Below are 27,998 nucleotides of genomic sequence, written 5' to 3'. Positions count from 1 at the left end.
TGCAGTGAAGTTCAGTTTTAAGGGGAGAAGGGCTGTGGCTAGAGGTATAGTACGTGGCATGCTTGGCACAGGCAAGCAGGGCTGGAAACAACAGTGGCCTATGGGAATCCTTGAGATTTGCCACAGTCCTTGGCAAAGGGCAGAACATCTCACATCTGGATAAAGCATTAGCAAGTGATTGCAGCAAAGTCTGAGCCAAGAACAGCACCCAGGAAAGACTGCACCTAGCAAAGACTGCACCCAGGAAAGACTGCACCTAGCAAAGACTGCACCCAGGAAAGACTGCACCTAGCAAAGACTGCACCCAGGAAAGACTGCACCCAGGAAAGACTGCCTATTTCCTGTGAACCAGTATGGTCTGGCTTTGAGACTGCCACCTCTCTGTTTAGGCTAACTTAGCTCTGGGCCAGTGTACCAACTGGAAGGGAGATTGGAAAGGCTGATTCTAGGTCTGCAACATCATGGAGCTGCACTGTGCTGCGCCAGGCTCCAGGAGGCTCCCAAGCCTGGGCAATTCTGCAGCATGTCTGAGCGGCAACCTTGTAGGAGCACAGCTTTTCTTCAGGGCCTCTTTCTCACTGGTCCACGGTCTAAGGCCTTCCACACATGGCCAAGGTGGCCTCAGTGTGGTGAGCTGGATGGGGAGCATGGGCCAGCAAAGGGCATTTGGGCTGCACTCTGGAGGTTCATGTTCTGTGGACCCCACAGTAGGAGGTCTGTACAGAAACCTTGGGAGCGCTGTTGCTTCTCGGGCCTTACCCTGAGGGATGTGTAGAGCATGGGCACATGAGCTGTTTTTGATAGCTGGCCATCCAGCCACCTTTTCAGAGGAAAGGAAGAAAAACTTAACCAAATACCTTCACTGTTGAAAGACCTTTTATCTTTAATGTGGTGAAATGAACTGCGTAAACCGCTTACCATTTAAATTATATAAATCATTTGATACATTCCTGTTATTATGCAGCCACTACTCCCCCGCCCAATCAGGTTACAGAACATTCCATCACCTGTAAAGAAAGAAACTCCATGCTCACTGAGGCCACCAGCTAAGTCTCTGGACTTGCCAACCCCCGATATTCCACATTGGTAGGATCTTGTATTTGCCTTTCACTGTTATATCTTGGAGTCCAGCATCACTTAGTGAGCTCCCCTCACCAGACACTGCAGCTTGGCCACTGTTCAATAGTGGGTCCTGGGGAGGCCCTGGAAGCTAGACATTTCCTGGCCAACAAAACAAAACAAAACCCATAACAGCTGCTTAGGTAGAGTACAGGGTGAATCTTCAATCTCACTGGTGGATGCCACCCATCCAGTACGTCCTCCTTACTCCTGAGAACAACCAACATCTCAGGAAGAGGTGAGAACAAGATGTAAGATAGTTGAAGCCGACTTTGCATCTCTTTGAGGCTGAAAGGTGTGCATGCAGGTAAAGGTCTGTGTATAGGCATGTGCGAGCACAGGTGAGGTTTGTACATGTGAAGGTGTGTGCCTCTGCGCATGTGCAGCTGAGGGTGCCTGAATGGGAAGCATGTGTCCTGGTGTGGGAGTGTGCAGAGGAAGGGTGGGTGGAGGTGAGGGGATTTGCAGGTGAGGTGTGCAAGTAAAGTGTAGAAGTGACTTGTACAAGTGAAGACGTGCAGTCAACTATGTAGACAGGTTGACTGTCTCCAAATCTCCAGAAGGAAAGAAGAGTAGAGCAACATTGCACCACCATTTATTTGCTCTAACGTAAGGGACGGCCATTGCAGACCTTAGCGAATACTGGCCAGACTTTGGGGTTCAGCAGGAGGCAGCAGTTTTCATTGAGAATGGGAAAGTTTTACCAGGATTACTCATTCCAGCCCTGCAGAGAGGTCATGAGTACATGGAGGGACCCCGAGAACCACACAGTCATGACATGAGGGGAAATGCATTCTGGGAGGCTTCCTGTCACCCTTGAGAGTCCAGCAACACATGAAGGAGCAGGAGCTCACCACTCACTCCCCCAGCCCCAGACTGTCCAGAGCAGACCTTCTGAGCGCCAAGAGTTACGCTTGGAGCCACACCGTACCAGGCTGCCGTTCCCTCTAGTTACACTCTACCATGCTCTTAGCCCGCATTACCCAGTGTCTTCAGTATGTTCCAGTCATGTGTTCCCCGTGCACTCTCGACAGTGGTTTCGGGTTAGACTGTGGACCCTAGGCTGTGTGGGCACCTGGCAGCAGAGCGGCCATCACAACATCCTGCCCTCAGGTGGCTTTCTAGGGGTGATGCATGCCACCATGGGGGCTGTGAATGGGAAGGAATATATCCAGCCATCTTATCTCAGTCCCAGGGGTGCATCAGCAGTCACCCCACACTGGGAGCATTCAGATCATCTTGGGACCCCACAAATGGGAACTAAACATTTCATAAGCTATAATTTGAGACACTGAGGGAAAAAAAGAAGACTTCAGTCCTATCGTGTTTGAAAACTCTCAGGAGAGTGTGGGGCTTCATTAACTCACCACTCAGCATCCATCATGCAGACAGTATTACTGGGACACCCAGACCAGGGCCACCAGAGAGGAGCCATCTGCAAGGTGGTAGCGGTCAGGCTTAGAGCTCTGTGTTTCTCTATAAAACATGCACACCTCAGCTTCTCCAGGAAAAAAAAAAACAAAACATTGCGAGGATCAAGTGTTAAGAAGTTGGAATATGTGCGTGTTAGGCCCACGCACAAGCAGACAGCCTTCAGTAAGCCATTACAATCATTTTCCAGTCAAAACTTATGTGAAGCCGATTCAGGTGTGGGTGGTGACGCTGGCTCCGCCATTGGAGTCCCGCCTGTGGGAACCAGCTGGCCCCCCCTCCATTCCCACCTCCTATCTATGCTACCCCCATTGTCTCCCATCTCTGTTCTGTTGCCCAACCAGAACAGGTAGTCTCCTAGGCTACTACTGGGCCTGTGGCTTTATGAGCTGTGGAACCTTCCTTTGTGAGGTGTTCTGTGTGACGTGTCAGCACTGAGTAAGAAGTGTTGAGCCTGTGCTATTCAACCCAAGGAGAGAGGTGAGAAGACAAAGTGGATATTGCACGGTGACAGGAGGGTTTCATCTCATAACTCCGTAGGCCAAAGCCTCACCTGTGACTCAGCCCATGAGAGACTCCAGCCATCGTGTGACCTGTTTGGTTCCTTGGAGCTGGCAGGATTTCTTCTGCCTTATGAATCTCACCATGGGGACATAATGTGGGAGGTCCAAGAGTGGAAGGTTCCTCCTGAGTAATGAAGGCACTGGTGGGAAATCATGAGCAGGATGGATGGAAAACAGCAGGGTTGGACACTTCAAAGAGAATTATGGGAGGCCCCAAAAGCCAGACATAGGGACAGAATGCACGACTGAGTAACATGTGCAGGAAGTTCTGGGAGCGTTAGCTATCGCTATGTTAGTAGGCGTAGCAGATCCCAGACTGCAACCTACAATGAAGGTGAGGATGTAGAAGCAGAAGATCTGAGCCAAAATAGTCACAGATGCTAGAAAGCTTGAATTTAAAAATCACATCTCACAGCTTACCAGAGTCATAGACATCCTTAGCCCTTAAGTCTTGAGAGGACCAATTACACTAATTGTGAGATGAGTGAATTAGGGGACTCCAGCTCAGATGCTGGGGTGTAACTTGGAGGGAGGCAAGACAGGGCGTTCACAAGTATCACAGGCAGCCAGTACAGGCATGCCAGGTAGCAAGAGAGGGAGTCTAGGATCCTACGAATCGTGTGGTGTACATGTATGATGTGGGTAGTGGTGGTCTGTGTGTGTTCTATGTGTGGTGTGCAGCTCTGTGTTGTGTGCACGGTGCAAGAGTGTTCCTACACAGCAACTCTTAAAGTTGAACTTTGGGGGTGGCAGGAAGACGAGAGCTTACCTTGTTGTCCCTTTCTCTGTGAAATCAGTGTGCTGTGATCTTCTCTTTGTCCCAGCCTGCTTTTTAGGGTTCTCCCTTCGCTGCAACCGTTTTCTAGGAGGAAGTGTCCCTGGCTGGTAGGGCCCTTGGGAAATGGATGCTTTTGGGCTATTATATAGGAAGGCCTCAGAGTTCTCTCTGTGTCTTTTCTGGTGTTTGTCACTTGAACATTCAGGACAGCATTGTGTCAAGGAGAGATGAGGTCCTCTAGTAGATCTAGCCCGACCAGGGGTCCATTCCTGGGATGCCGGGATCACAGAGGTAGGCTAGATGGGTTCCTCCTCGTGGTCACCCTCTTGGGGGCTGCAAACCTTACCTGCCTCCTGCCAGCCCTTAGTCAGCTGTACCAACCTGCCATTATACATAATCAACTTTTGGCCCAGGCCCTGGCAACTCCATGACAATGGCCAATGGTACTTCAGGCCACTCATTTGGTGCCCAGGGACAGACAGCTTTGTACCCCCCCCTTTTTTTTTTTATCTCTCAGATGAACATCTGTGCCATGAAACGGAACCGGGTCCTCACAGAAGCCCAGAGCAACAATGTGAAGGTCTTCCCACGCCCGCTGTCTAGGGTGAATGGCTGGACACCACCCCTCCACTCCTTCCAGGCAATAACCTGGACCACCTACCTGGCCATGTCCATTGTCACCTTTGGGATCTTCATCCCCTTTCTACCACCTAGCTGGAAACATGCTGCCAATCTTGTATCCTTTGTGCTAGTGGGGTGGGCCCCTGGGCTGCCTGTCTCTTGGAGGTTGAATGCCTTGCCTTCTGAAGGTCTTCAAGAGAATTAGCCCTGAACCCCATCACGCCTATGCAGTTGGCTCTGTCTAGGCCTAGACTACTTGTTCCTGTGGCCCTGAAGTCAGCCCTATGATGACACCACATTGCCCGATAGAAGGGGATCTTGCTACTGTGAATGTAGAAGCATCAGGTCCTGTTTGGGGAAGAAAGGCTGAGGATGGCTTGCGGGCATCTACTACAGGTGCAGTGGATAGCTTCAGATTCCTGGCTGCTCCATACACAGGATCCACAATGAGCAGCAGCACCTTCTTCCAAGAGGAGCCTTTGCTAAAGCACAGATGCTACCCAGTCACCAGAATAGAGTGGGTACTCGAACCAGGCAAGACCAAACCACATGAAAGTTCAAGTACCCACAAGGGAGGGGGCAGACTAGGTGTAGCTGGTCCAAGTCATGCTTGTCAAACATGCAGTACCCCACCAGCTTTGTTCCTGTCTTCTCATCAGGGGGACAGGTGCCAACTCTGAGTGGTGACCCATCTCACGATACCTAGTATGGATCTGACAAACCCAGATGTACCCACCTCGGTCTTCCAGACTCTCCAAACCTTGTTGATGGCCTACTGAGCCTCCCGTGTGTCCTAACACCAGGCCCTCTGGCCTCTGCTAGCATCTGTCTGGGGGTAGTCTCCTCTAACCAAGCGCCCTCAAGATCTGCAGAGCTGAAAAGCAATGCCAGTGGTTCCTGTGTGCTCTTCGGTATAGTCTGTTGGCCTCCTGATCCTATAGCCCTGATGAGGGATAAAAGATGATACTGAAGCCATCAATCCCATAGCTTGATGCCCTGATTCTGCCCATGCAACGCCTTGGCATTGGTGAAAAACAGGCAACACTCCAGCAATTTCTAGTGTCTCTGAATGTCCTTTAGAAGAGTTTTTTTTTGAACCCAGGATAAAGTCATCTCCGAGTCTTGAACATGATTATAGAGTCTCTCTGTCATCTTAATGGAACACCGCAACTGCCAGTCTGAGCTTGGCTGTAGTGTTCCGGAGATGTCAGGTAGCCCATGGCCTGTCAGATTGTCCAGGAAGTTTCAGCAAGAGCATGATACAGGTGTTAGCACAACCCACTCTCATTAGGGTGTAGTAAGGGCATAGCTACAGTCAGTGCTAAATCTCCAGAGCTGCTGTTCTCCCTGAACTTGCCCACCTGTGCCCTACAATGAAGGGATCTCCTTCCTGGTCCCTGCCTTCCCTCTTGCTTGCTTCCTCTCTATCTCTCCATCAATACTGTGGAACAATGTATGTGAGACCTGTGGCTGTCCTAACAAAGCTTCTTAAGGTGTCTTAGGTGAGAGATGATGTTTTTCTCTTAGTTCTGAGATTGCAATCTAAAATGAAAGTGGCATGGGGCCACAAGCTCCTGAAAGGCACTGGGGAGTACTTTGTCACCTGGTCCTTGGCCTAGGGATGCAGTCTTCTCCCTGGGCTCGCCCATCTTCTGCCCTGGCAATTCAGTCTGCTGTGTTTCTCAAAAAAAAAAAAAAAAAAGCACATTTTGTGTGTGTGTGTGTGTGTGTGTGTGTGTGTGTGTGAGAGAGAGAGAGAGAGAGAGAGAGAGAGAGAGAGAGAGAGAGAGAGAGAGAGAGAGAGAGAGAGAGAGAGGAGAGAGTGAGGAGATGCTGCGTGCACCACAGCGTGTGTATGGAGTTCAGAGGACAGCTTTCAGGAGTCGGTTCTCTTCTACCACAGGACCCAGGTTGTCAGGGTATACAGAAAGCGCTTTCAGCTGCTGAATCACCTCATCAGACCTATTTTTATAAGGTCTGTGATCACAGCGGATCAGATTGTTCCCAATGGCCTCCTTTACCTGGTTTAGGATGGCTCTATTTTGCACATGAGACATGCCAATTTTGCTGTCGTGGCACAGATATGTTTAGGAGACACGCGCTGCCTTATAATAATCACTGCTTGCTTCTTAGTATTGCCAACTTGGCCCTAGTCTGTCCCTGGGTCTTTTCAGGTGGTTCTGTGTTTACTGCAGTAGGCCTGAGTGCTATCTGCCCCACTCCTGCACACACCCACATGCCTGGCCTCAATCTCTTCCCAGAGCCATGCTACACCCACTTGGTAGCTCAGTCCCCAGCTGGTGTCCAAAGACGCTGCAGCTCCGGCATATTTTTTGGCTTTTCAGGTCAGGTTATTACCTCTGGAACCCTTTTACTAGCCTGCCCCACCTGGCTACGCTGACATGCGCAAACCAGCAGTAGTCTGTGCTAGTCTGGAGCCACTAGAGGGCGCCAGCACCACTTGGCACCTGCTAGGCACCATGAAGGGCTGGGAAGTGAGGGTCTGGGTTAGAAGAGCAAGAACTTTCTGTGGAGGGGACCTGAGGGAACCCTGCGACCAAAGAGCAGCCTGAAGATCCTTCTTGTGGTTCAGAAGAGAAACTGCCATACTGGAGGCTTGTGAGGGTCCTGTTGCCAGTAGGAATCCCACCCTGTTACCAAGGGAACAGATACACAGCTTAGCCAACAGGGCCCTCTGTGCAATATCAAACTTTTAATCATAACCTTTCACCTCTTTTAGAGTCCTGGGTTGTGCCAAGGCGGTGTGAACTGGGAGGGGAGGCCTCAAGCAGGGTGTCTTAGGCTGCTGTTGTAGTCAGCCACAGAATTTGCCCTGGAGGAATCATGAGCCCAGGCAGGACCAGAATGTCAGCTTCTTCTGGGCCACCCCTCTTTCCTGCGGAAACAGGACGGGGGAGAGGTCACCAGTTCGAGGAGGCTGAGGAGGGTGGTGTCCTGAGCTGGCGCCCTTCCTTTGTTTGTTTACTAAACACAGATTGTTGCTAGGGAATGTCCCGGCAGCTGTGGTTCTCATAGGCTTTCACATGGAAACTTCCAGAGGGAGTTGGAACCAGGCCTCCATGGAGGATGCCTCGCCTTGCTTCTTTTCACTTTTTAGCTCTGGTGAAGGCAGGGGCAGATCCTGAAGAAGCCTCTTTTCTGGGCTTCCCCTTGGGAATGTCACCTTGGCATGTGGTAGGGAGTGGCTAGCCATGCCATTTGGGACAACGTGTAGTATAGTAACGCCATCAGTATGATTCCTATGGGCAGCAGGATGTACTTGAATGGTACAAAATCTGCTGGCAAAGCGTTGCTAGACAAGCTTTGCACAGAATGTGATAAAAGATGTATTCCATGCCCTAGAGGGACAGGTGAAGTCTGTCTGAGATCTGAGTCCCCGTTGGACCAGAGCTCTTTTGTGCCAGATATGTGCTTTTAGGGTGGCCTCCTGGCTAGGGACTGGCTGTCCTTTAGCATCTGTGTAGCAGGTCCAGGTTCAAGGAAACCTGGGAACTACTTTGCAGCCATAGCCTTCTTATGTCCCTCCCCCCCAGCCTGTGTCCCAGGGGTCCCCAACAGTGGGACCTAACACATGCGAGTAAAAGTATGGGTGCTGGTGGTTCAGAGAAGATGTGAGGGTATCACAAGGTGTGGTCACAGAGGGCCTGGGTGGTTTTCCTCAGCCTTACCTCATTTGTTCCTTGAAGGGCCTCTTGGGCTCCCTAGCTGTCCACTGGTCTCCATTAGAACAGATCTGTTCTAGTGTTACAGGGAAAGAGGCAGCACACAGGCAGTGCAAGACTTCCCGCATCCTCAGCCCTCACCCACCCACATCCCAGGCTCTGAACGTACTCACTACCCATCACCAAGAGGACAGCACATTAATCATCAGATAGCTTCAAGGAGTGGGAACAGCTGATGGACCATATTCTTGGTCATCACAGATAGTATTGAGAGCTGTGAATGAGCCTGTAGCCAGCACCACTGGCCTATACTATAGCCACTATTGCACGGTTCTGCAATAGACCAGGTGGTACCAGCCCTTTCTGCCACACACTTACCCAGACCTGCACCAGCTCCTACTCTGGTCCTCCTGGAATACAGCTTTCTGTCTTCCTCACAGTCACTTCTCTGTGCTTCTCTATGCTCTGAACCTGCTTCTCAGTCTTGTGTTCATGCCCAGAATTCTGGGCACTGGTCAGCTCATGCAGGAAGATGGGGTGAGCAGGACAGGACCTGCTCCAGGGTTCGAATCTGTATACAGGTCTCTTTTTAGGCTTGTCCTACATTGCTGATTCTTTTAGGACCTTCATTAGGACTCCCTTCAACACCTGTTGTGCACAAAACCAAACCCTAGCATGCAGGATGGCTTTGGAAATCAGCAGTGCAAGCCAGGCCAGCAACCCTGAACCCCTAGAAGGAAGGGCTGGAAAAGGGGCTTCTTGTTGAGTTAACCATCCATGCTAAAATCCATGCGGAGCCTCTTGTATATGCCTATGACCTTTGCCTTTCCTGGGATCTCCTCTCAGATGCTGCAGACATCAATGATTAGGGGTCCCAGGGTCTTTCCTTAGTCCCTGACACTATCTGTCCCGCTGAGAAGACACCTTGCATCATGTTAGCCAGGCCCAGGGCTGTGTGTTCCTTGACAGCCCAGGTGATGGGTGGGGTGTTTATGTTCCACCTCATCGTGCACTTGACCGCAATTACCATCGATCCAGCTGCCACCAGTGTCCGACTCAAAAAGGACTACTCGGAGCCGGTGCCGACCTTCGACCGGTCCAAACACGCACACGTGATTCAGAACGAGTATTGCAACCTGTGTGGCGTTACCGTGTGAGTGGAGTAGGAGTTTGGGTGTAGAGTACTGCTGACCCGTGGCCCCACAGTTGCCCAGCTAAGTCTGCTTTTACTGGGCACTAAGCCCCTTTCGGCCCTCCACGGAGGGCTCAGTCATGTGTTCACAGCCTCCTGGCAGGCCACATTACACATACTGTCCTACCCTATAGGTTGACAGTGCTGCCTCCTGGTTCCCAATACCTCTCTCCCTTGGTGTGACGAGCTGCAGTCTGAGCCCCAACTGTGTCATGCTCATGTCCTCTCCTATACTCAGGCCCTTCTTTATGGTGCTGAGGGCAAGTATACCACTTCCTGGTGATTTTTCTGATTAACCTAACCTCCCCATCTGGGGAGGAGGGAAGGCAATTTCAGCTGATGCCTGGTGGGGTCCAAGGTCTCTAGGACCTGAGGAGGGCAGACATGGCTGGGCTACAGGAAGGCACTGCAGGCACTGGGTGAACTACCAGCCTTCAACTCCTAGCTAGAACTTTCAGGCTTCCACCTAGCAAACAAGCCTACCTACAGGGAAGTCCAGGCTCCAACTACCAAGAACAATGCCCATGGACACAGGTGGCCTTGGTTTTCCTACAGACTCCATTTCATGGTAGACAGTCAGTTCCCATGGTGCATTTAGGGCCAACAAGCTGTTTCTCCCAATTTCTTTCCCAGGGGCAAGAAAGCCAAACATTGCAGTGCCTGCAACAAATGTATCTCTGGCTTTGACCATCACTGCAAATGGTTGAACAACTGTGTCGGCCGCAGAAACTACTGGTGAGGCACTCTCGGGGTCAAGGCTATGACTTAAGGGAGGGAGCTGTGGCCTGGAATTCATAGGAGTAGGTGGCAGGGTGACAGAGTGGAGAGGGAACAGCACAGAGGAAGGGTGACCTTTGAGCCATGTCTCTGTTTCCAGCTGTAGCAGAGCTTAGAGCACATGTGCTGCTGGTCCTGATGTGTGTTTGGTGGGGCTGTTCCTAAGGATGTGGGTTAAGTACACACTCACAAAGCCCATAAAATAGAGCACTCATCTTGAACAGTGAATCAATCAAAGCCTGGCTGAGCCTCCTAAACTTGCTGTTTCAGGCATATCTGCTTTCTCAATGCCATGGCCACCAACCCAAGAGCAGTGGCTAGACCCTTGAGCACAGGAGTGAACATCTAAGGCCATCCTAAGGCATTTCACTGGTCATGAGTGCAGAATTCAGAGAGTTATTGGGCACCACGCCAGGGTATAGGTCAGTGAAACTCAACCTTCTTAATGCTATGACCCTTTGATACAGTTCCTCATGTTGTGGAGACACCTCCCCCCCCCCCGCCCGCCAACCATAAAATTATTTTGTTGCTACTTCATAACTGTAATTTTCTAGTGTTATGAATGTAATGTAAATATTTTTGGAGATAAAAGTTTGCCAAAGGAGTTTTGACCCGCAGGTTGAGAACCACTGGCCTGTGTGTGCCAAAATTGGAGTCAGAGGAAGAGCAGGCTGTGAGAGGTACCACACGTTCTCACTAGATAGCTCTGGTTGTTAGTATCTTCACTTTCCTCCCCCTTATCTCCAGCCCCCTCCAAACCATGAGAAGGGGCAATGGCATTTTTAAAAAACGTTTTAAAAAACTTTATTTTTATCCCATGTATATGGATGTTTTGCTTGCATGTATGTCTGGGCACCTCTTGCCCTCAGAAGCCAGAAGAGGTCGTCATTGTCCCCCTGGAAGTGGAGTTACAGATAGTTATGAGCCACTATGTACGTGCTGGGAATTGAACCCTTGTCCTCTGGGAGAACAGTCAGTGCTCTAAACTGCTGAACTATCATCTCTCTAATCCAGCAATGATATTTTGATATGATTTGGGCCCCAGAGTTGAACAGAAGCCCCGAAAGAGAGTCCCATGTCTCATGGTCCTAGTAAACAGGAAGCCACATGGGTCTTGCAGAATCGGGTATACTAAAGGCTGGAAGAGCTCAGCCCAGTGCATGGGAAAGCAGTGAAGGAAGTCGGGGGGGGGGGGAGGGAGGAGGAAGGGGGAGAAGTAAAAGAAGAAGAAAGGCTGTGATTCCCAAGTGGCCGAAACTAGAGCATGCTTGCTAGAAGATGTTCTCTCTACCTAGGGGTTAGTCTGCCTTCTTGGGGATTAACTTTTCCCTTTGGATAGGGCTGGCATTCGTGTCCAGACCGCAGGATAGAAAGACACGAAGGGTCAGGTTGTGGGGAGTGGGGAGTGTGATCAGTGCAACCAGGAGCCAGCATCTGCCTAGGATATGTGAAAGGCTTGGAAGAAAACACAGGAAAAGGGAGGGTGGGGAAGACACCAGGAGACTTTGGGGTTATGTGCTTCCGTATCACCCACACCAGACTTGTATGATGTTCTCATGGGTTTGGCTGGCCATCGGTCTGCCCTGACCTCGCACTTGCTCCCCTTTGAGCAGCATCCCACTCCTCTCATGCAGGTGGTTCTTCTGCTCTGTGGCCTCAGCTGCACTTGGGCTTCTTGGAGTAATGGTTATCTTGTTGTACATCTTCATCCAGCACTTTGTCAACGCGGAGGAGCTTCGCACCAACCCCCTCTATGAAGGTACCCTTCTGATGCTCAGGGACCGCTGCTGCCCGGTTCTCGGGTGCCAAGCGTTAGGCTTCCCGGCCTCACCTCTATTCTGGCCTCTGTTCCCCCTCACTCTCCAATTGGCCTGAGATCCTCTGAGACCCAGCATCCAGGGATTAGAAACCGAGGTACACCCTGACCCTTCCCGAGCACTTAGCAGATTCTTTTAGCAATGCTGGGTGGAGGAAGCGGGAGCTTATCTTATAGGGATCAACTACTTGCAAAGAAGAACAGCAGCAGAGAGTGAGGCGAGTCTGCTGAGCCACATACCCCGAGGGGAAGCTCAGAGACTCTATGATTAAGTAGGGCCCAGAAGTCCAAGCCCATGACATAAATGTCTGAAATAAGCAAGAGGGAAAGGAGTTTGCCTGAACGTGGCTTCCAAAATGTGTCCAAGTCCTCACCCAGACATGAGGTGGCACACTATTTGGGAAAGGGTCTCTGTAGATATGGTTAGGAATTTTGAACTGAAGAGCCCATCCTAGGTCCCTCATGTATCCAAATACAATGCCAATGTCTTCAGGAGAAAAAAAGAGGAAACACAGACTTACAGAAGACCTGTGGAGGTAGGAGCCAGAGGCTGGGCCATGTGACTACGAGCCCGGGAGGGTCCATGTCACTCATAGCAGGAAGAGGATGGAAAGGCTATCTCCTGGAGCCTCAGAGGACACTCTGATTTCAGGCTTGTGACTCGGTGCCATCAGCTTATGGTCATTCACTACAACAGCCCCAAGATACTGACACAGGGACTGAAATGGCATGTTCCTTTGTTGGTTAGCCTATGGGCCAGGGGGAAGCCACCCACCTCTGCTCTAAGCATCAGAGGTATCTGCTCCAGCCTTGTGACAGGAGAGGTTAGGACCTGTGTGCCACTCTTCTTGGGACATCCCTGGAGCCAACATGAAAGAGTATTCTTTTAAGAAGGAGCTCTGTGCGTTCCACGTGGAAGGACCTCACCTTCTACATCCCCTGTAACTTTAGGACTGGCTGCTTCTGCGCGCTCTCTGGAAACCACCACAATGGCCTCTTCATGAGTAATGTGATAATTAGCTAAAGAATTGCCGTGTTGAGCAAGCAGAGAAAGGAAAAGGAAAGCAAAAAGGAGGAAAGAGGAAAATTCTTTTTTTTTTTTTTTTTAATTTTCGAGACAGGGTCTCTCTGCCTTGGCTGTCCTGGACTAACTTTGTAAACCACGCTGGCCTCGAACTCACAGCAATCCACCTGCCTCTGCCTCCCGAGTGCTGGGATTAAAGGCGTGTGCCACCACTGCCCGGCTGGAAAGAGGAAAATTCAGAGTGGTGACCTGACTCTGGCCACTGGCCGTGGCATCAGGTGTGGCACCGGGAAGTGGATCACATCTCTCCTATGCATAGACTTGTGGCTCCCCAAGTGTGGGTGGAGGTCACTTCCTGGCTTGCCATCCCAGAACGCTACAGAGTCCAAGGCCTGAGTTCAGTATCTCACGGGCTGCAGTTCATCATGCCAGCACTTAGGGGCATTTGTGAGTTGGCAACCCATGACCCAGCCACCAGGCAGCATGCAGCATTCCCTTTTCAGACAGCACACGTAGGAGTTCATTCTAGAGAGGGCTGAGCACCATTCTAGGACGTGACGGCATGGGTTCTCCACTGTTCTGCCCAATGGACATAGGAAACGCCTTATCCATGATCTTGAATTTTGAGGGCTGTGGTGGACAGTGCTCAAGAAATGCACATAGAGCACTTGGTCTTCATTGTCTATGATGTGACCGATCTGAAATAAGAGGCCGAGGGGAGGTCAGGGGAGGGACCGGTCTGCACTCCAGCATTCAGAACTCTGTTCTAACCATCATCTTAAATTCACGAAGTGGGGGCCGTAGTGCCAGTGGGCCCACGTGACCCACAGTAGAGCAGGGCAAATGTGGGGGCCAAAGCACGTCTCTTGGCTCGCTGTCCTCACTCACCCTAGCAAGTGCTGTCCTCTGCTTACCTGACCACAGGTGCTGCAGTTTGGATAGTGCTGGATGGACATGTCTCTCTGTCTTCATAGAGATCAGCTCTGAGGACATATGGCTGCTGTTCCTCCCACTGTGGCCTGTGCCCGTGAAGACCCCCGTGTTCCTCTCCATCGTGGTGGTGGTATTTCTGCCAGCCATCGCCAGCTTTGTGCCGCTCGTGCACCTGCTCCGCTTCCACTGCTACCTGAGTATGTACCCCCTCTAGGCTGGCCACTTTATTTCACCTGTCCTGAGGCAGGCAGTGCCTTGGGAACTCTTACTGGAAATGAGTTCATAGAAAAAGGACAGACTTCAGGAAGGAGATACCAAAAGAAACCAAGTCCAGCAAGAGGCAGATCATGTTCATAAGCCTGCACAAAGCACAGGAGAGATTAAAATATACAGAGATAACGGAATATCACTATTGTGCAAGGATAGGACATAAGCAGGAGGATTTAAGAAAGCAACAAGTAGAAATTTTAACAATGGAACGTAAGCTCAAGAGACTGGTTTCCCTCATCCAAATAGAGCCAAAGAGGAGACACTTATCCACAAATAGGTATCAGATGCCTGGCTATGATCAGCTACATAGAAAGTGTTGAGTTAGAGCTGCCCCTTCTCCTGTACACATGGCCTCTGCTATGGGGAACTGGCCATGAAACGTCTTTGGTCTCTTGCAGTAGCGGGCATATCTGGAGGGCAGCAGGGCCACTTTGGCAGTGCTAGTTTCCCGCAGCTTGACTTATCCAAACCTCAAGGATGGCACAGACCCTGCTTGTGGCTGTGGTGACAGTAACAAGGCCAGGAGCTCACATCACATTCCATGTCACTTAAGCCCTCAGAATGATGCATCTTTTGGGTTACCTTTAAAACACTCCGCTGCTTGTATAAATAGGAATTTTAAAAAACTACTTGCTACGCTTATCTGCAAATTTTAAAAAATCATGTTTCAATGCTTTTAGATTTATTGCTAATTCCATCTTTCCTAGTGATTGACCTCATGTAGAACTCATTTCCTTTTTTTCTCTAGATGCCCACCTCCCACCCCTGACCTCTGAGTTAGGTCCAGATGTTGCCATGACGATGCTCCTTATAGAACCCACACTCACAGTCCCTAAAGATCATTGAGGTCCATACTACACAGGAACATGAATTTGGTGTTAAGTTACTTTCCCTTTCCACTTAATAGCAAGGACTGTCTACCATGTGCCAGCCCAATGTGTGTGTGTATGTGGGGGGGGGGGGCAACAATTCTGCATCTGTGGATGAAGTTTGGAGTCACCCACATTCTGGTAAAGAGGATGACAATGTCAGTGAGGTACATTGTGTGGACAGCACCTTGCTGAGACATAACCCTGGTCATCAGACTGCATAGGATGGGCGGTGTGTGAGGTGTTAATGTGCTGAGTCCAGAAGGGTGAGCAATGCAGGATGTTGGTTCTCCCCACAGAAAACCCTAGAGGGGAGCATGTCCACTGGACTATGCCAGACAGCCTGGTCTGCTTTGTCCCACCTATGCCGTCCAGACACTCAGAAGCAAGATCCAGGAGCTACCAGCTGCTGCTGTCCGGATGCTCTTACATGGAGACTCTTAAGACTAGGTTCTGGGACTACACAGTCCAGACCACACATGAAGCCGCCTAAACCAAAGCTTCAGAGCTTAGTACCTGCACCATCCTTACTCCTGCATCCAACACTCCCAGGAGGCCAGTCAGTCATTTTCATGACTCTTGAAGACTTACTCGGAAGTTTTTGGGGCCCTAGATATAGCATACCTCACTGGTATCAGGGGCATTGTGTCACTGACATTCATAGGACCAAACCCCAAAGAAGAGCCACCTGCTTACTGAGGAATGCTGTTTCCAAGCTTTAGTCAGGATGCTGGCTCCCAGTTCTCTCATCTTCTACCACCATGCCTGCCCTCTCAAACTAGCTTCAGGGACAAAGATACACCATAGCAGCTTTTTGTCAGGTCTAGAAAGAGAGAGGAGGCCTCACATGACCCAAGACAGGCAGGCATGTGCAGTGATGCCCTGTAGCCGTCCATGATATCTTTACCTGGCTCTGTGAATATAGACCATAGGCTCAAAACTGCAGAAACCAAGGGCTCCGTGGAGAGGTAGATATGGTGCAGAGAGCCCTGACTGACTGAATCTCTGTGGTGTGGGCACTGGGCCCATATATGTTGGACATACTTCTTGATTGCATGTCCCAGCTCCAAGGCATAAGAAGTAACCACTTACTAGCTTTTGGCCCCAAGAATGACATATTCTCAGTACTCAGAGCCAAGCAGACCTCTTAGGAAAGGGTTGTTATGCTGGTATCCCAACAAGGGGAAGTGGCAGAGGCCAAGAGAATGTTGCTCAGCCCTCATGATTTGCAGTGATGTTCAAGTGCCCCTGGTGAGCTGCTTTTCCCTCCCAGAATTAGGATCTCTTGTCTTCAGAAATGTAAGCAAGGTGTGTGATGGCCAACCTAATTGCACTGGTCAGCGACTCTGAAGCCAAAGGCCCATGAATCGGCTGGAAATGCATGTGGGGTGTGGCCACAGATCTAGACTTCTGTTCTTGTAGCCACGGATATGAGTTGGCTTTTCTTTTGCCTGCACTGACCTTTGTATAGTAGGTAGGGGATTTGTAGAGAGCCCTGGTGCTGTACTTCCTGAAGAACAGTGTGATTCCCTTTGTAGCCTTTGGGAGAAGGGATCTGCCAGTTCAGGGCAACCTCTGTGGGCCAGGGACATGCACAGAACTGGTACCTGAATTACTCTTCAACAGTGTCCAAGTGCACTATGGATGATGTGCTGCACCACATGCAAGTCAGGGGCAGCTGCCACCACGGTTACTTATGATACTCCAGATTGGCTCTCAGGGCTGAGAGCAGGACCACAGGCTACTTGAGCCACAGATAGGGCCATTGGGTGGCCCTGTAGTTCCTCAGAAGTACTTGCAAACCCCCTGCTGCTGCATGTGTTGGTTTTGAAAAGTTAGACCCCTCTCTAGAAGCACATGGCTGGAATAGGCACTTCCGGCTCTTTTCTCAAAAGCACATGCAATCTTCTTGCTATTGCAAGAACCCAAATTGTTTCTGCTCGGTGTGGTCGACCAAGTCCCCATCTGTGCTAGGGTTGCTTGCCATGCTCCACATTTGTTGGTGGCCCCGTGTGCTCTGAGTAAGAGCCCAGAGGGTTAGGAGGCTGCATGAAGTGGTGGGAGGCAGCTAGGGAGGCAGCCTGTAGGGTCAGCTCAGGGATCCGGTATACCTAACCAGCAGGACTTTTATTGTCCCTAGGGAGAGATTGCCCTGAAGAAAAAGGCTTCCAGAACCCATGGACAGAGTAGTTTTTCCTGGGCTTGGCCTCCTAGAGCCATCCCAGGAGGTTCTGGAGTAGTCTGCCATAATGCAGAAAGCAAGGTACCCACGATAGGTACCACATTTCAACTCCTTTGGGACATCCCACCTCTGTGCTAAATTAGAGGCTTTGTCTTGGGCAACAAGGAACAGTCAGGCCGTGCCCCTCAAAAAATGTGCAGAGCATTGCTTGTTTGGCTCAACATACCTGTTCCCGGGACACAAAAGGCAGGGCAGCTACTCTGGCAAGGTGGATTGCACATAGCACATGAGGTGCTGTGTGACACTTTTTGTGGCTGCTGAGTGATCCTGTCCTTTTCTGCCCTCCCCTTTGCAGTTGCCAAGAACTTGAGCACATTTGACTACACGATACAAAAAGGATCCCGGAAGAGTCTACATCCAGAAGAGAAGAAAGAGCTACCTCTACAGAAGAAAGGAAGCCTTCCTCAGGTGTGCCTGGCCCTCTGTGTCATGCTCCTGGAAGGGTTGGGGCCAGTGTGGATGCTCCCTATACAGGGAGCTTTGGACTGAGTTTCATTGTTGATACTGTCCTAAGACTCATTGGGAGTGTGTGGTGTGCAGGGTGCCTGTGTTCATATGGTACTTAGGGTGTGTGTATGCATAGTGTGTAATGTGTACATGCATATGTGCAGCGTGTTCATGTGTTTCTGTGTGGTATGTAATGTATGTGGTGCATGGCGTAAATGTAGTTTGGCTGTGTCAATGTGTAATATGTGTGTCTATGTATGGAATATAATGTATGTATGTTATGTAATATGTGATATATATGTATGGTATGTCATATGTCTTTGTGGTGTGTGATGCTTTTGTGCAGTGTGTAGTGTGTTTATGTGGCATATAGTGCATTATGCGGTATGTCTACATGTTGTATGTAGTATGTGATATAGCTGGGTGGTATGTCTGTGTCTATGAGTTGTGTTTGTGTGGTATGTGATATGTATGGCATGTGCGGTGATTGGGATGTATGGTGAGTCTGTAGGATAGGTCTGTGAGTTTGTATGCTGTGTCTATGTGGTCTGTGATGTTTGTGTGCATGTGTATGGTGTGTAGGGTGCTGGCATGTTTGTGTGATGTTTCTATGTGGTGTGTAGTGTTGGTGTGTGTGGAATGATTATATGGTGTGTGAAGTATATTGTGTGTTTGTGTGGTATATCTGTGTGTATGTGGTGCAGTCTCTGTGTCAACCGCACTCCGAAGCAGGCCTCCTTCTCAGGAGTAGTTTACAAACCAATACAAACTCCATGATTTGTGGTTGTTGTTGTTGTATGTGTGCTTGATTTTGTTTTTGCTTTGCTTTGTTCTTAAGAGACAGAAAGAACAGTATGGGGAATCTGAGAGGAGTTGAGGGGGAGGAAATAATATGATTAAAGTATATTGTTGAAATTCTTAATAAATAAAAGTAAGAAGAGGAGGAGGAGAGGAAGGAGGAGGAAAAAAGCAGTTGCACAGAAACTCAGGTCACAGGGGAGGGAGTGAGCCATTGAGTGACACTTGGATTAACTTGATACTAAACTCAAAGTATCAGCTCTAGAGAAGACTATAGTGAGCCAAGGATATTCAGGAAATACAAGCAAAACACGTAGAATACTATTAAACCAACACATATAGTAAATGCGCACATAGGACTGATTATATACCATGAATATGTGATGTTTATTCTAGAAATGGATTTGTTTAACATCTGTAAATCAATTATTGAATCAAAATAATAATAAAATACTCAAGAACCTTATGATTATACCATGTCAACCCATTAGAAAATGAATGTGGACTGTGCTAAAACTCTTCTTCTGGTTAAAAAGAAAATACCCACAGCTCAAGAATAAAATGAAGCTATGTAGAACTCAGGCTGTCAGTTTTATGTTGAAAGAGTGACCTTTCCCCCTGAGCCGGGAACAGGTAAGGACATCCACTCTCATCACCTTTGACATCATACTAAGGCTAGTGCAGTGATGGCTTAAGGAATACAGTGGACAGGAAAATGTTTATAGGCAATATACTCCTTAAAGATGCGTAAACTACACCAACCCTACATCTGACAAAGGTCTAATATCCAAAATATATAAAGAACTCATGAAATCTATCTGGCACTTTCTCAGAAAACTGGAAATAGGGCTACCTCAAGACCCAGCTATTCCACTCCTTGGAATATACCCAGAAGATGCTCCACCACACAAGGACACATGCTCAACCATGTTCATAGGAGCCTTATTCATAATAGCCAGAACCTGGAAACAGCCTAAATGTAGTAGAAGAATGGATAAAGAAACTGTGGAACATTTACACTATGGAATACTACTCAGCTATTAAAAACAAGGAAATCCCGAAATTTGTGGACAAATGGATGGAACTAGAGATGATCATACTGAGTGAGTTAACCCAGAAGCAGAAAGACTCACATGGTATATACTCACTTATAATTGGGCACTAACCCAAAAAGGCATGTCCCATGAAAGTCTTCACTTACCAGGAGATTGGGATAGATGTGAGGACCTCCTATTGGGACCGTAGGTGAGAGAATTATGGGAGAATGGAAAAATAGAAGGACCCAGAGGGTCCTAGAAACCTACAAGAAGAACATCATGACAGGCCAATCTGGACCCAGGGGGGTCTGCTCAAAATACTGCACCAACCAAGGACAATACATGCAGTAAACATTGAACCCCTACTCAGATCTAGCCAATGGACAGGACATTCTCCACAATTATGCAGAGAGTGGGGACTGACTCTGACATGAACTCTGGTGCCCCATATTTGACCACTTCCCTTTGGTGGGGAGGCCTGGTGGCACTCAGAGAAAGGATAAGCAGGCTACCAAGATGAGACTTGATAGCCTGTGACCATATGGTGGGGGAAGAGGTCCCCCTCGGTCATAGACCTAGGGAAGGGAAGTAAGGTGAAAGTGGGAGGGAGGGAGGAACAGATGGATATAAGTGAGGGTTTAAAACAATTGAGATGTAATCTGAATACACTAAATAATAAAAAATGTGTAAACTAGTAGCTTGACAGCTTTACAACAGCCTTGTACCAGATGAATAGCATTACACCTTTCATTTCTGATCAACTTGGACTAAACAAAGATAGCAAGGTTAAATGGGAAGATGAATTCCCTGGCTGGCCCCTAGCTGAATATACTCAAGGCTGAAAAACATTTCGAGTTCTTTATCCAGGCAGAAAATCCAAAGCCAACCACATGTCTAGAAATGTCTAACATTTCTAGAGAAAACAAAATTTTTGTGACCTTGGACCCAGCAATATCCATTTATAACAGTGAGATCAATGTCTAGATGAATGATACAATTGAATTTATGAAATATAAATTATTTTCAAAAATTGTCATTAAGAAAATGAAATAAGCAGATGGGCATGGGGGCACACACCTCTAATCCCAGCACTCGGGAGGTAGAGGCAGGCATATTGTTGTGAGTTCGAGGCCAGCCTGGTCTACAAAGCGAGTTCAGGACGGCCAAGGCTACACAGAGAAACCCTGAGACCCTGTCTTGAAAAACAAAAAAACAAACAAACAAAAAAAAAAAAAAGAAAGGAAGGAAGAAAAGAAAAGAAACAAACAAACAAAGAAAGAAAATGAAATAAAGGCACTGTCAAGGTGGTTATAAACCACACACTTGTACCAAAAATACTAACAGCTTTTTAATCAAATGGCACTAAATCTGATTTTTAAAATCCTTTGCAAGGAGACTATGAATGGCAAGGAAGCCTATGGAAGCTGGTAGACAACATTTGATAAGACTGTGATAAGATGCCCACACACCCACCAGCTAAGCTCCACCAAAATGTCCGACAGTACCAATGTTAGTGACAGGGCAGAGGAGGCAGAGGGACTAGGAGGTTAAATGGGACTGTAAGTTCTCCATGGTGAGAGCATAGGCAGTCAGTCCATAGAAGCCCAGCTGTCAGGCCTTCTCCCACCAGCCACAGAGAAAGGAAAACACAAAACGCGAGTGCACATAAAATGGTTTGGAGGCAGAGTGCTGTCTGGGGATGGGAACTGTGCCCGGATGGCCTTCCCAGGTGCTCTCTTTCAAACTGAAGACAGGCTCCAGTTAGCAGCAGCAGGCAGGAAGCCCGTCATAAGTAGCTCCTCGTCTCAGATGTGCATTTTCATTTGCTCCACAGGAAAAGAGTAACACGAGCTCGTCCCAGTCCTCACCCAGGTGAGTGGTAGCTTCCTGGTGACATTTTATCAGAAAAACAGCCATGGCTTCTTCTTAGCTCAAAGGGCTTTAGGAAATAGTTCATCCGTGGTGTGATGTTTTTATTTGTTTGACTTTTGGTTTGTCGAGACAGGGTTTCTCTGTGTAGCCTTGGCTGTCCTGGACTCACTTGGTAGACCAGGCTGGCCTGGAACTCACAGAGATCCATCTTTCCTGGCCTCCCCGAGTGCTGGCATTACAGGCGTGTGCCACCCTGCCCAGCTTGCGGTGTGATGTTTTGAATAATGGAATGACATAGTATAAAATACAGTTGTTTCACTTAGCTTAGTGACATTCATGGATGTTTATGTGGCCATCAAAACTGTGGAAATGTCCTTGACAGCTGTACTAGCATTAGTAAAGATAAAGTAAGACTGTCTTGTGTGCATGTGTGCTCATGTATGTGTGTGTGCACATGTGTATGGAGGCCAGAGATTGATGCTTTTCTTTGATGATTTACGTTTTACGTTTTGAGGCCCAGTATCTCTGTTTTTATCTTCTACCACCCCACCAGGTGCTTGCTGAAGTAGCTAGATTGGCAGGCCAGCAATGAATTCCGGGAATCTTCCCCTCTCTGCTTGCCCAGTGTGGGATTATAGGCGTGTGCTGCTGTCACATCCAGGCTTTTACATGGGGGCTAGGGATGAAACACGTTTGCAGGGCACGTGCTTTACCCCCAAGCTCTTTCCCAAAGTCTGTTTGTTTACTTTCTACATCCATGTATAGTCATGCGGGAAGCTGTGCCCCTATCCCTCTCTAACAGTGTGTGCTTTAAATGATAAGATCCTAAGAGTCAGATCTTGTCCTGCGTTTCCTTCCTGAGTCAAGGAGGTATTGAATGAGAGCAATGCACTTGCCACCAGAACCACAAGACAGAAATTGGCCCCAACACAGAAGAGAGGCACACATTTTTTTATAGGGTACTCTGTTCTCATGAAAATAGTTTGTTTGTTTTGGTTTGGTTTGGCTTTTGTATAGCCAAGAAAAATTGCAACAGAGACATGGTTACATAGTGAATTCAAGAGTAATCTGGATTATGGAATGAGACCCTGTCTCAAAAAAAAAAAAAAAAAACAACAACCCAAAAACAAACAAACAAACAAACAAACAAACAAAAAAACCCAAAAACCCAAAACAGTAACAACAACAAAAAGCCACTCCATCATATATAGGGCTAGAGAGATGGCCCAGTGGTTAGGAGCACTTGCTGATCTGGAAGAGGACCAGAGTCTCAGCATCCACCTGGTGGTTCACAGCCATCTGTAACTCTAGATCCAGGAGATCTGACACTGCTTTCTGATCTCCACAGGCACCAGACACAGATGCTGAACATATACATGCAAGTAAGCAGAACATTCATACACTTAAATCTTTTAAAAATCATATAGAGAAATTTCACTCCCACACAAGTCTGAAGCTTCCTCCTTAACTGTTTTCAGAACAAACCACAGATGCCCCCTCAGTATTCTATATTAGGGTACAGTCCCTTCTGGACAAAACTCCCTCCCCTCCCACACTGCGACTCAGCACAGTGTTGTGTGAGCCAGTGCCCCTAGTCTGCGTTCAGGCTGTGCCTGGCATTGACTCTGACAACACGTTCGTGAGGCACTGACTGTCAGGCAAGGTGACGGTAGTTTGGGAGATGTCCATTCCAAATCTCACCATGTCTCTTCTTTCCACAAAAGTTGAGCAATTCACATTTTTCTCGACTCCACTCTTTTCAGCTGTCAAAAGACAAAGCGCTAATCCGCCTTTGCAGGTCTTTATCAGGTATCATCTGGCATCCAGAATCAGACAGTAGCCAGGTCTTACTTAAATGGCCCCCAAAGCAAGACAGGACATTAGTGTAGAAAGGGCTTGACTGCTGCCGCATAGTCAGGGGGGCAGCCCTTGGCACCTGACTGGTTGAAGCTCAGTGGAGTGGTCACATATGCTAACACCTGTTCACACAATACACACAGGTGGTTTTGGGCCACACATTATTACTTGGGTATACAAACAAATGTATGCCAAACTTTATAAATACTAACAGTACTACTTTTAGTTCTATCTAGATAAAATATGTAGTACTTTGGCACATATCATTTTAGTAGCAATGAGGACAGTGACAATGGATTTTCATGTCTCTCACCATATCCACCCTCATGCTGGCCTCAAGCTTCTAAACTCAAGGGATCCCTGCCTTTGTCACCTGAAAAGTGAGGTACAAGCCCATGTGTCACAGAGCCTGACTCAGGAACAAACATTGTTGAAATCAAAGATGGCCAGTTGGCCATTTTTTCTTGGTTAAAGTAGCTTTCTACCATGAAGGGCCATTCTTCACTAAGGAAGCAGTGGATCATTTAAAAAACGTGTTTATGGTGTCTTCTCATAAGACAGAGGCCATAAAAATTTGGGTGCTACAAAATTTCCTTCTGTTTTGCTTTAAAAAAACAATCATCCTCACCTATTTGTAAACATGCCTTTCAGTACACTTTGCTAATGTTTTCATAGTTTTATTGTTTTATTTTTACATCACCTAAGGATGTATGCATGCCTGCCAGTACACTTTGCTAATGTTTTTTATAGGTTGATTTTTTTTTTTACATCATTGTTTTTAAGTTACCTTAATTCTTTATTGGGTAATAGAGGAGATAAGATGATTTTATACCAACAAAATAGCCATTAGTTGCCACCTCTTTATAAGCATTTCCCAATACTCTAGCTCTCTGACACGCTGGCCCACAGCTCAGCTGTGTGCTTCTGCCTCTCACCTGTTCTTTAGCACTTCTGTGCCTTTGTATCATAAGACTTCATTCTCATGTTTTTAATCTCCAGTGAGCAAATCTCCCTCCTAAAACTTTGCTCTACGCTTGGCAATTCTTTCACACGTATGTCTTTAAAATCACTTTGCTTTGCCAAAAAAAAAAATGTGAATTTTGGACTGGAGTTGCATTAACTACTTCCTTTTCTTGAGTAGAAGCCAGTGTTTATCCATTGAGGAATAGTGAAGACCCTGTGGCTTGTCTCTATAGGGTGAAGAACGGGCTGTCACTGTAGCCTCTTCCCGTCCTCTGTCCCCAGGCAGTTTAAACCTTACAGAAACTTTATGCCTACTAGCCTATTTTTCCCTGCAGATCAGGGACAGAGGTGCTCCTGGACTTAAAAAAAAAATACCTGAAGGTTCACACTTTATTCATCCAAATACTGATAGTTGCTTTAAGTTTTTCAATTCATTGGTCAGTGAGGGTAGATTATTCTGGGGAAACATGATTTTTTTTTATGTAGCTAACTTTTTGTTCTAAATTGGCTTTCTTAGAATCTTGATTGGCAATACCATTATGTAACCAAATCACTGTGAACGCCAGTTTGAAATGTTGTCTAACCCTTTAGGCAGACTTCCAGAATGTTCTCTTTGTTCCCCCTCTTCCTGAAAGGCCGGCAGAACCTAAATGTGGCCATGACTGTAGCTCCACTCCAAACTCCAAATCACTTCATTCTGTTTCTGACTACAGAGTAAATGTGCATTATAATTTTTTTTGAAAATTGCAACATTTTCTAAATAAAACTAAATGTCCCCTCACCTAAGTCTCCTGCCCGTCAGAGCCCACTGCTGGCATTTCCAAGGTCTTTCTTTTTAGCACTTTTTCATCAGATATTCAATCCTCTTTAATCAAGCTGTAACCATACCTTTTCCTCTCGGAGCCTACTTTTTACCCTCCACATATTGTGAACACTGTCAAAAGAAGAAGCATATTTTGTGGATATACGTGACTTCATCTTTGGGATGTACACATGCCTGTTTCTGAAATATCATCTTTCCTTTAGAGTATTCTTTTCCAGTATGATGATGAGTTTACCTTGTATTGCGTGTGCCTGTGACAGAACACAGGCCATGGTCACAACTCTCAAAATACAATGGTCAGTGTAATATTACCAGCTCTTTAGTGCCGTATCCAGCATGGCTCCAGGGGCTTGGACCTGATGGGGGTGGTGAAGTCATGAAGAAGAGGCAAACACAAGCAGGCACACAGAAAGCTAGCACCAGGTGGTCTGGGACCTCTTCTGGAGAAACTACAGCACCAGAGAAGCTCAGTGTATTTATTACATAGAGTTGAACAAAAAGGCAGAGATATTGCAAACAGGTAGTTAAGGAGACAGGGTTACTACATTCAGATAACAAAGAAGGCAGAGTTTATGATATACACACTGGGTCAAAGGGACAGCTTTAGCCATCTTCAATTGGAGCAGCCTCTGTTGGAGAAGAAAGGGTAGTTTTCAGGCCGTAAACATCCAGGAGAAAGCAAGCTATAGCGGACATACTGTTGCCAATACCTGTGCTGTGTCCCCGAGGAAACACTTTGACATGACTCTGAACCTCACCCCAGCAAGAAGGCTTTGCTGGTACACTGAGGCTCGGGGGGATCCTTGACATAGCTGCCTTGTGTCCACACACACATTCATCCCAGACTTGGCACACTCAAGGCTTTCTTGCATCCCTATACTTTCAGGTACAGAAACTGTTTCTATGACGACCTAACAGTGTGGATGTAGACAATAAACAGACACTGGTCTGCTTAGGCGCATCACAGCCCAAGTTCCAGAGAGCATGGTTATTTTTTTAGTCCTATGTGACACTGCACCAGTCACAAACACAAGCAAGTGCCCATGGGGTATAGGTGTCAATTATAGGTATTGGTTAGTGGTGAACTCTGGCCCCAAACAGAGCACATTTTCTGAGGGATGTTAGACTATTTACTGGGAATATTTCCTCTGGCATCTGTATCTGTTGTGAAATATTCCATGAAATAGATGGATAAAGATAGAAAGAAAACGGTAACAAAGACTAGGGCTTCACATAGGACGAATGCTCTTGTCTGATTTTGAGGTCATCTGCTGCCTGCCATGTGTCTTGAATTTGGCTTTTTGGTTTTTTGTTTTGGTTTGGTTTTTTTGTTTGTTTGTGTGTTCCTTTGGTGCTGCAGAAGACATTAGCACAAAGTCATTGTCTCCACACACAGCTGGGCTCTCCAGTGTCTCACAGGCAGCATTGCCTCTAATCAGCCAGCGTTACCAGGAGGGGTGGAGGAAGAATCTGGCTAAGTGCATCCAGGAAGCTTCTGGAATTCACTTTTCCCGGGATTCTTGCTTTCTCCCGTCAACACTGTAGGCAGCATAGCTAGCACTGCTGTTCTCGTGTGTTGAGTGTCTGAGTTCTTCTGCCTTCCTCCACCTTAATGTGATTACATCAGAGCTCCCTGGATGTTCCAGGCCAGCCTCCTACATCACTCCCTGGATCTGATGGAAGATCTCCCATGAGTTGGCGATGCTGGAGGTGCATGGGGTGACCTTTTTGTTCATTTGCAAGGACTGAGAGTTAGACCTGGCAGAACAGGGGTCTGACACAGGGCCCAAGCAGTGTGGCGATGTACCCAGAAGTCAGGGCCTGTCACTCTAGATCCCAGTCGTGCTTTCCTACTGTGCAGTACACATGGCTGCTGCCCCAACATGCTGGTATCTGAGACTCTTCAGCTTCATTTATGGGGTGTTTCGCAAGCTGATGTGTCTGTCTTTCCTCTTCAGACGGGAGTCCCAGAAGTCTGTGCTGTCTACCCTTTCACGGCAGTCAAGTGTGTGTCCCATGGCTCCAAATCCAAAGACTCCTCCACGTTAAAGGTGAATATACAGGTGGTTGGGTCCCTAGGACAAGGCTTAAGTCACCTGTAGGTCCACAGTCCCTCCAGTGTGAGAGAAGAGCAATGCATTGAACTCCTGCTTGACTGGTAGTAAGTTTTACATTGGTGGAGTATGGTACTCAGGAACAAAAGTTAAAAACAGAGGGAAAGTGTAGGGATAGAAAATCTTAACCATGAGAGACAAGAGGAAGTAGCGATGGAAGATGAAGTACAGAAATGAAACTACTAAAATTGAAGCAACGTTTGTACATTAGTGAAGCACACTGACGCACACACCCAGAAATAATATTTATAGTTAAGTGATTAAAACAGATGGCTAGGTGGTCGATAATGTTCTCTGATGTAATGGTGCAACTTAGAAGTTTTCGGTTTTGCTATGGTACAAAATCAACATAGAAGCCATATTTCTAACTTAGACTTTTTGTCTTTTTCTGGGCTAGTGACAAGTATGAGCCTCTCTCAGGATGTCAGTGTCAAGCCATCAGGCCAAGATCATGAGACGACATCTCTACCCTGTGGTACATGCTACTGCTGAGCCATGACCCTCAGTAAAATATGTGTATTATGTGTATTTTTTTTGACTTAAGATATTTTCAATTGAAATGCAAACCCCATTGTCCTTCAAGAATGATCTCTATAGAAGAATGTTAGCAATGATAGATTCTAGGTTTTAGGTACATATGCTTTTTCACTTTCAAATTTTCTAATGTTTGAAATTTTCACAATAAAATGTTGAGGTATGAGTTGGTAAAAATAAACATGGCAAAAAATGTATGCATTATGTGTGTTCTATGTAAGTTGTATGCAATGTG

General features: G+C 47.5%; 1 protein-coding gene across 4 annotated transcripts; it reads left to right on the top strand.

Moving 5' to 3' along the window:
- Positions 1 to 16: 16 nt before the first annotated feature.
- Positions 17 to 27,961, top strand: LOC311598140 (palmitoyltransferase ZDHHC11-like). 4 transcript variants are annotated; one of them, XM_084783052.1, is made up of 10 exons: positions 17 to 1,357; positions 4,409 to 4,627; positions 9,170 to 9,348; positions 10,021 to 10,122; positions 11,799 to 11,923; positions 13,979 to 14,134; positions 17,614 to 17,726; positions 21,435 to 21,472; positions 27,074 to 27,166; positions 27,627 to 27,961. In XM_084783052.1, the coding sequence occupies exons 2-9, from the start codon at positions 4,409 to 4,411 to the stop codon at positions 27,162 to 27,164; spliced, it is 1,023 nt and encodes a 340-aa protein (XP_084639178.1). In that variant the 5' UTR covers positions 17 to 1,357; the 3' UTR covers positions 27,165 to 27,166; positions 27,627 to 27,961. The 4 variants fall into 4 exon arrangements, with proteins under 4 accessions (XP_084639178.1, XP_084639177.1, XP_084639175.1 ...); XM_084783051.1 differs by lacking the exon at positions 17 to 1,357 and adding an exon at positions 2,999 to 3,030; XM_084783049.1 differs by lacking the exon at positions 17 to 1,357 and adding an exon at positions 3,037 to 3,447.
- The last annotated feature ends 37 nt before the right edge of the window (positions 27,962 to 27,998 follow it).

Source organism: Acomys minous (assembly GCF_964271855.1).
Source record: "Acomys minous genome assembly, chromosome: 5".
In the NCBI taxonomy this organism is placed as follows: domain Eukaryota; kingdom Metazoa; phylum Chordata; class Mammalia; order Rodentia; family Muridae; genus Acomys; species Acomys minous.
The sequence above is the reverse complement of the archived record's forward strand: the minus strand, read 5'-3'. Positions and strand labels throughout refer to the sequence as shown.

Excerpts from the sequence above, each read along its gene's own strand:
- LOC311598140 (XM_084783049.1), top strand. The coding sequence starts at position 3,403 with ATGTTAGTAGGCGTAGCAGATCCCAGACTGCAACCTACAATGAAG. Across the intron at positions 11,924-13,978 it reads CACCAACCCCCTCTATGAAG|AGATCAGCTCTGAGGACATA; the intron begins GTACCCTTCTGA and ends CTGTCTTCATAG. Across the intron at positions 21,473-27,073 it reads TCGTCCCAGTCCTCACCCAG|ACGGGAGTCCCAGAAGTCTG; the intron begins GTGAGTGGTAGC and ends TTTCCTCTTCAG.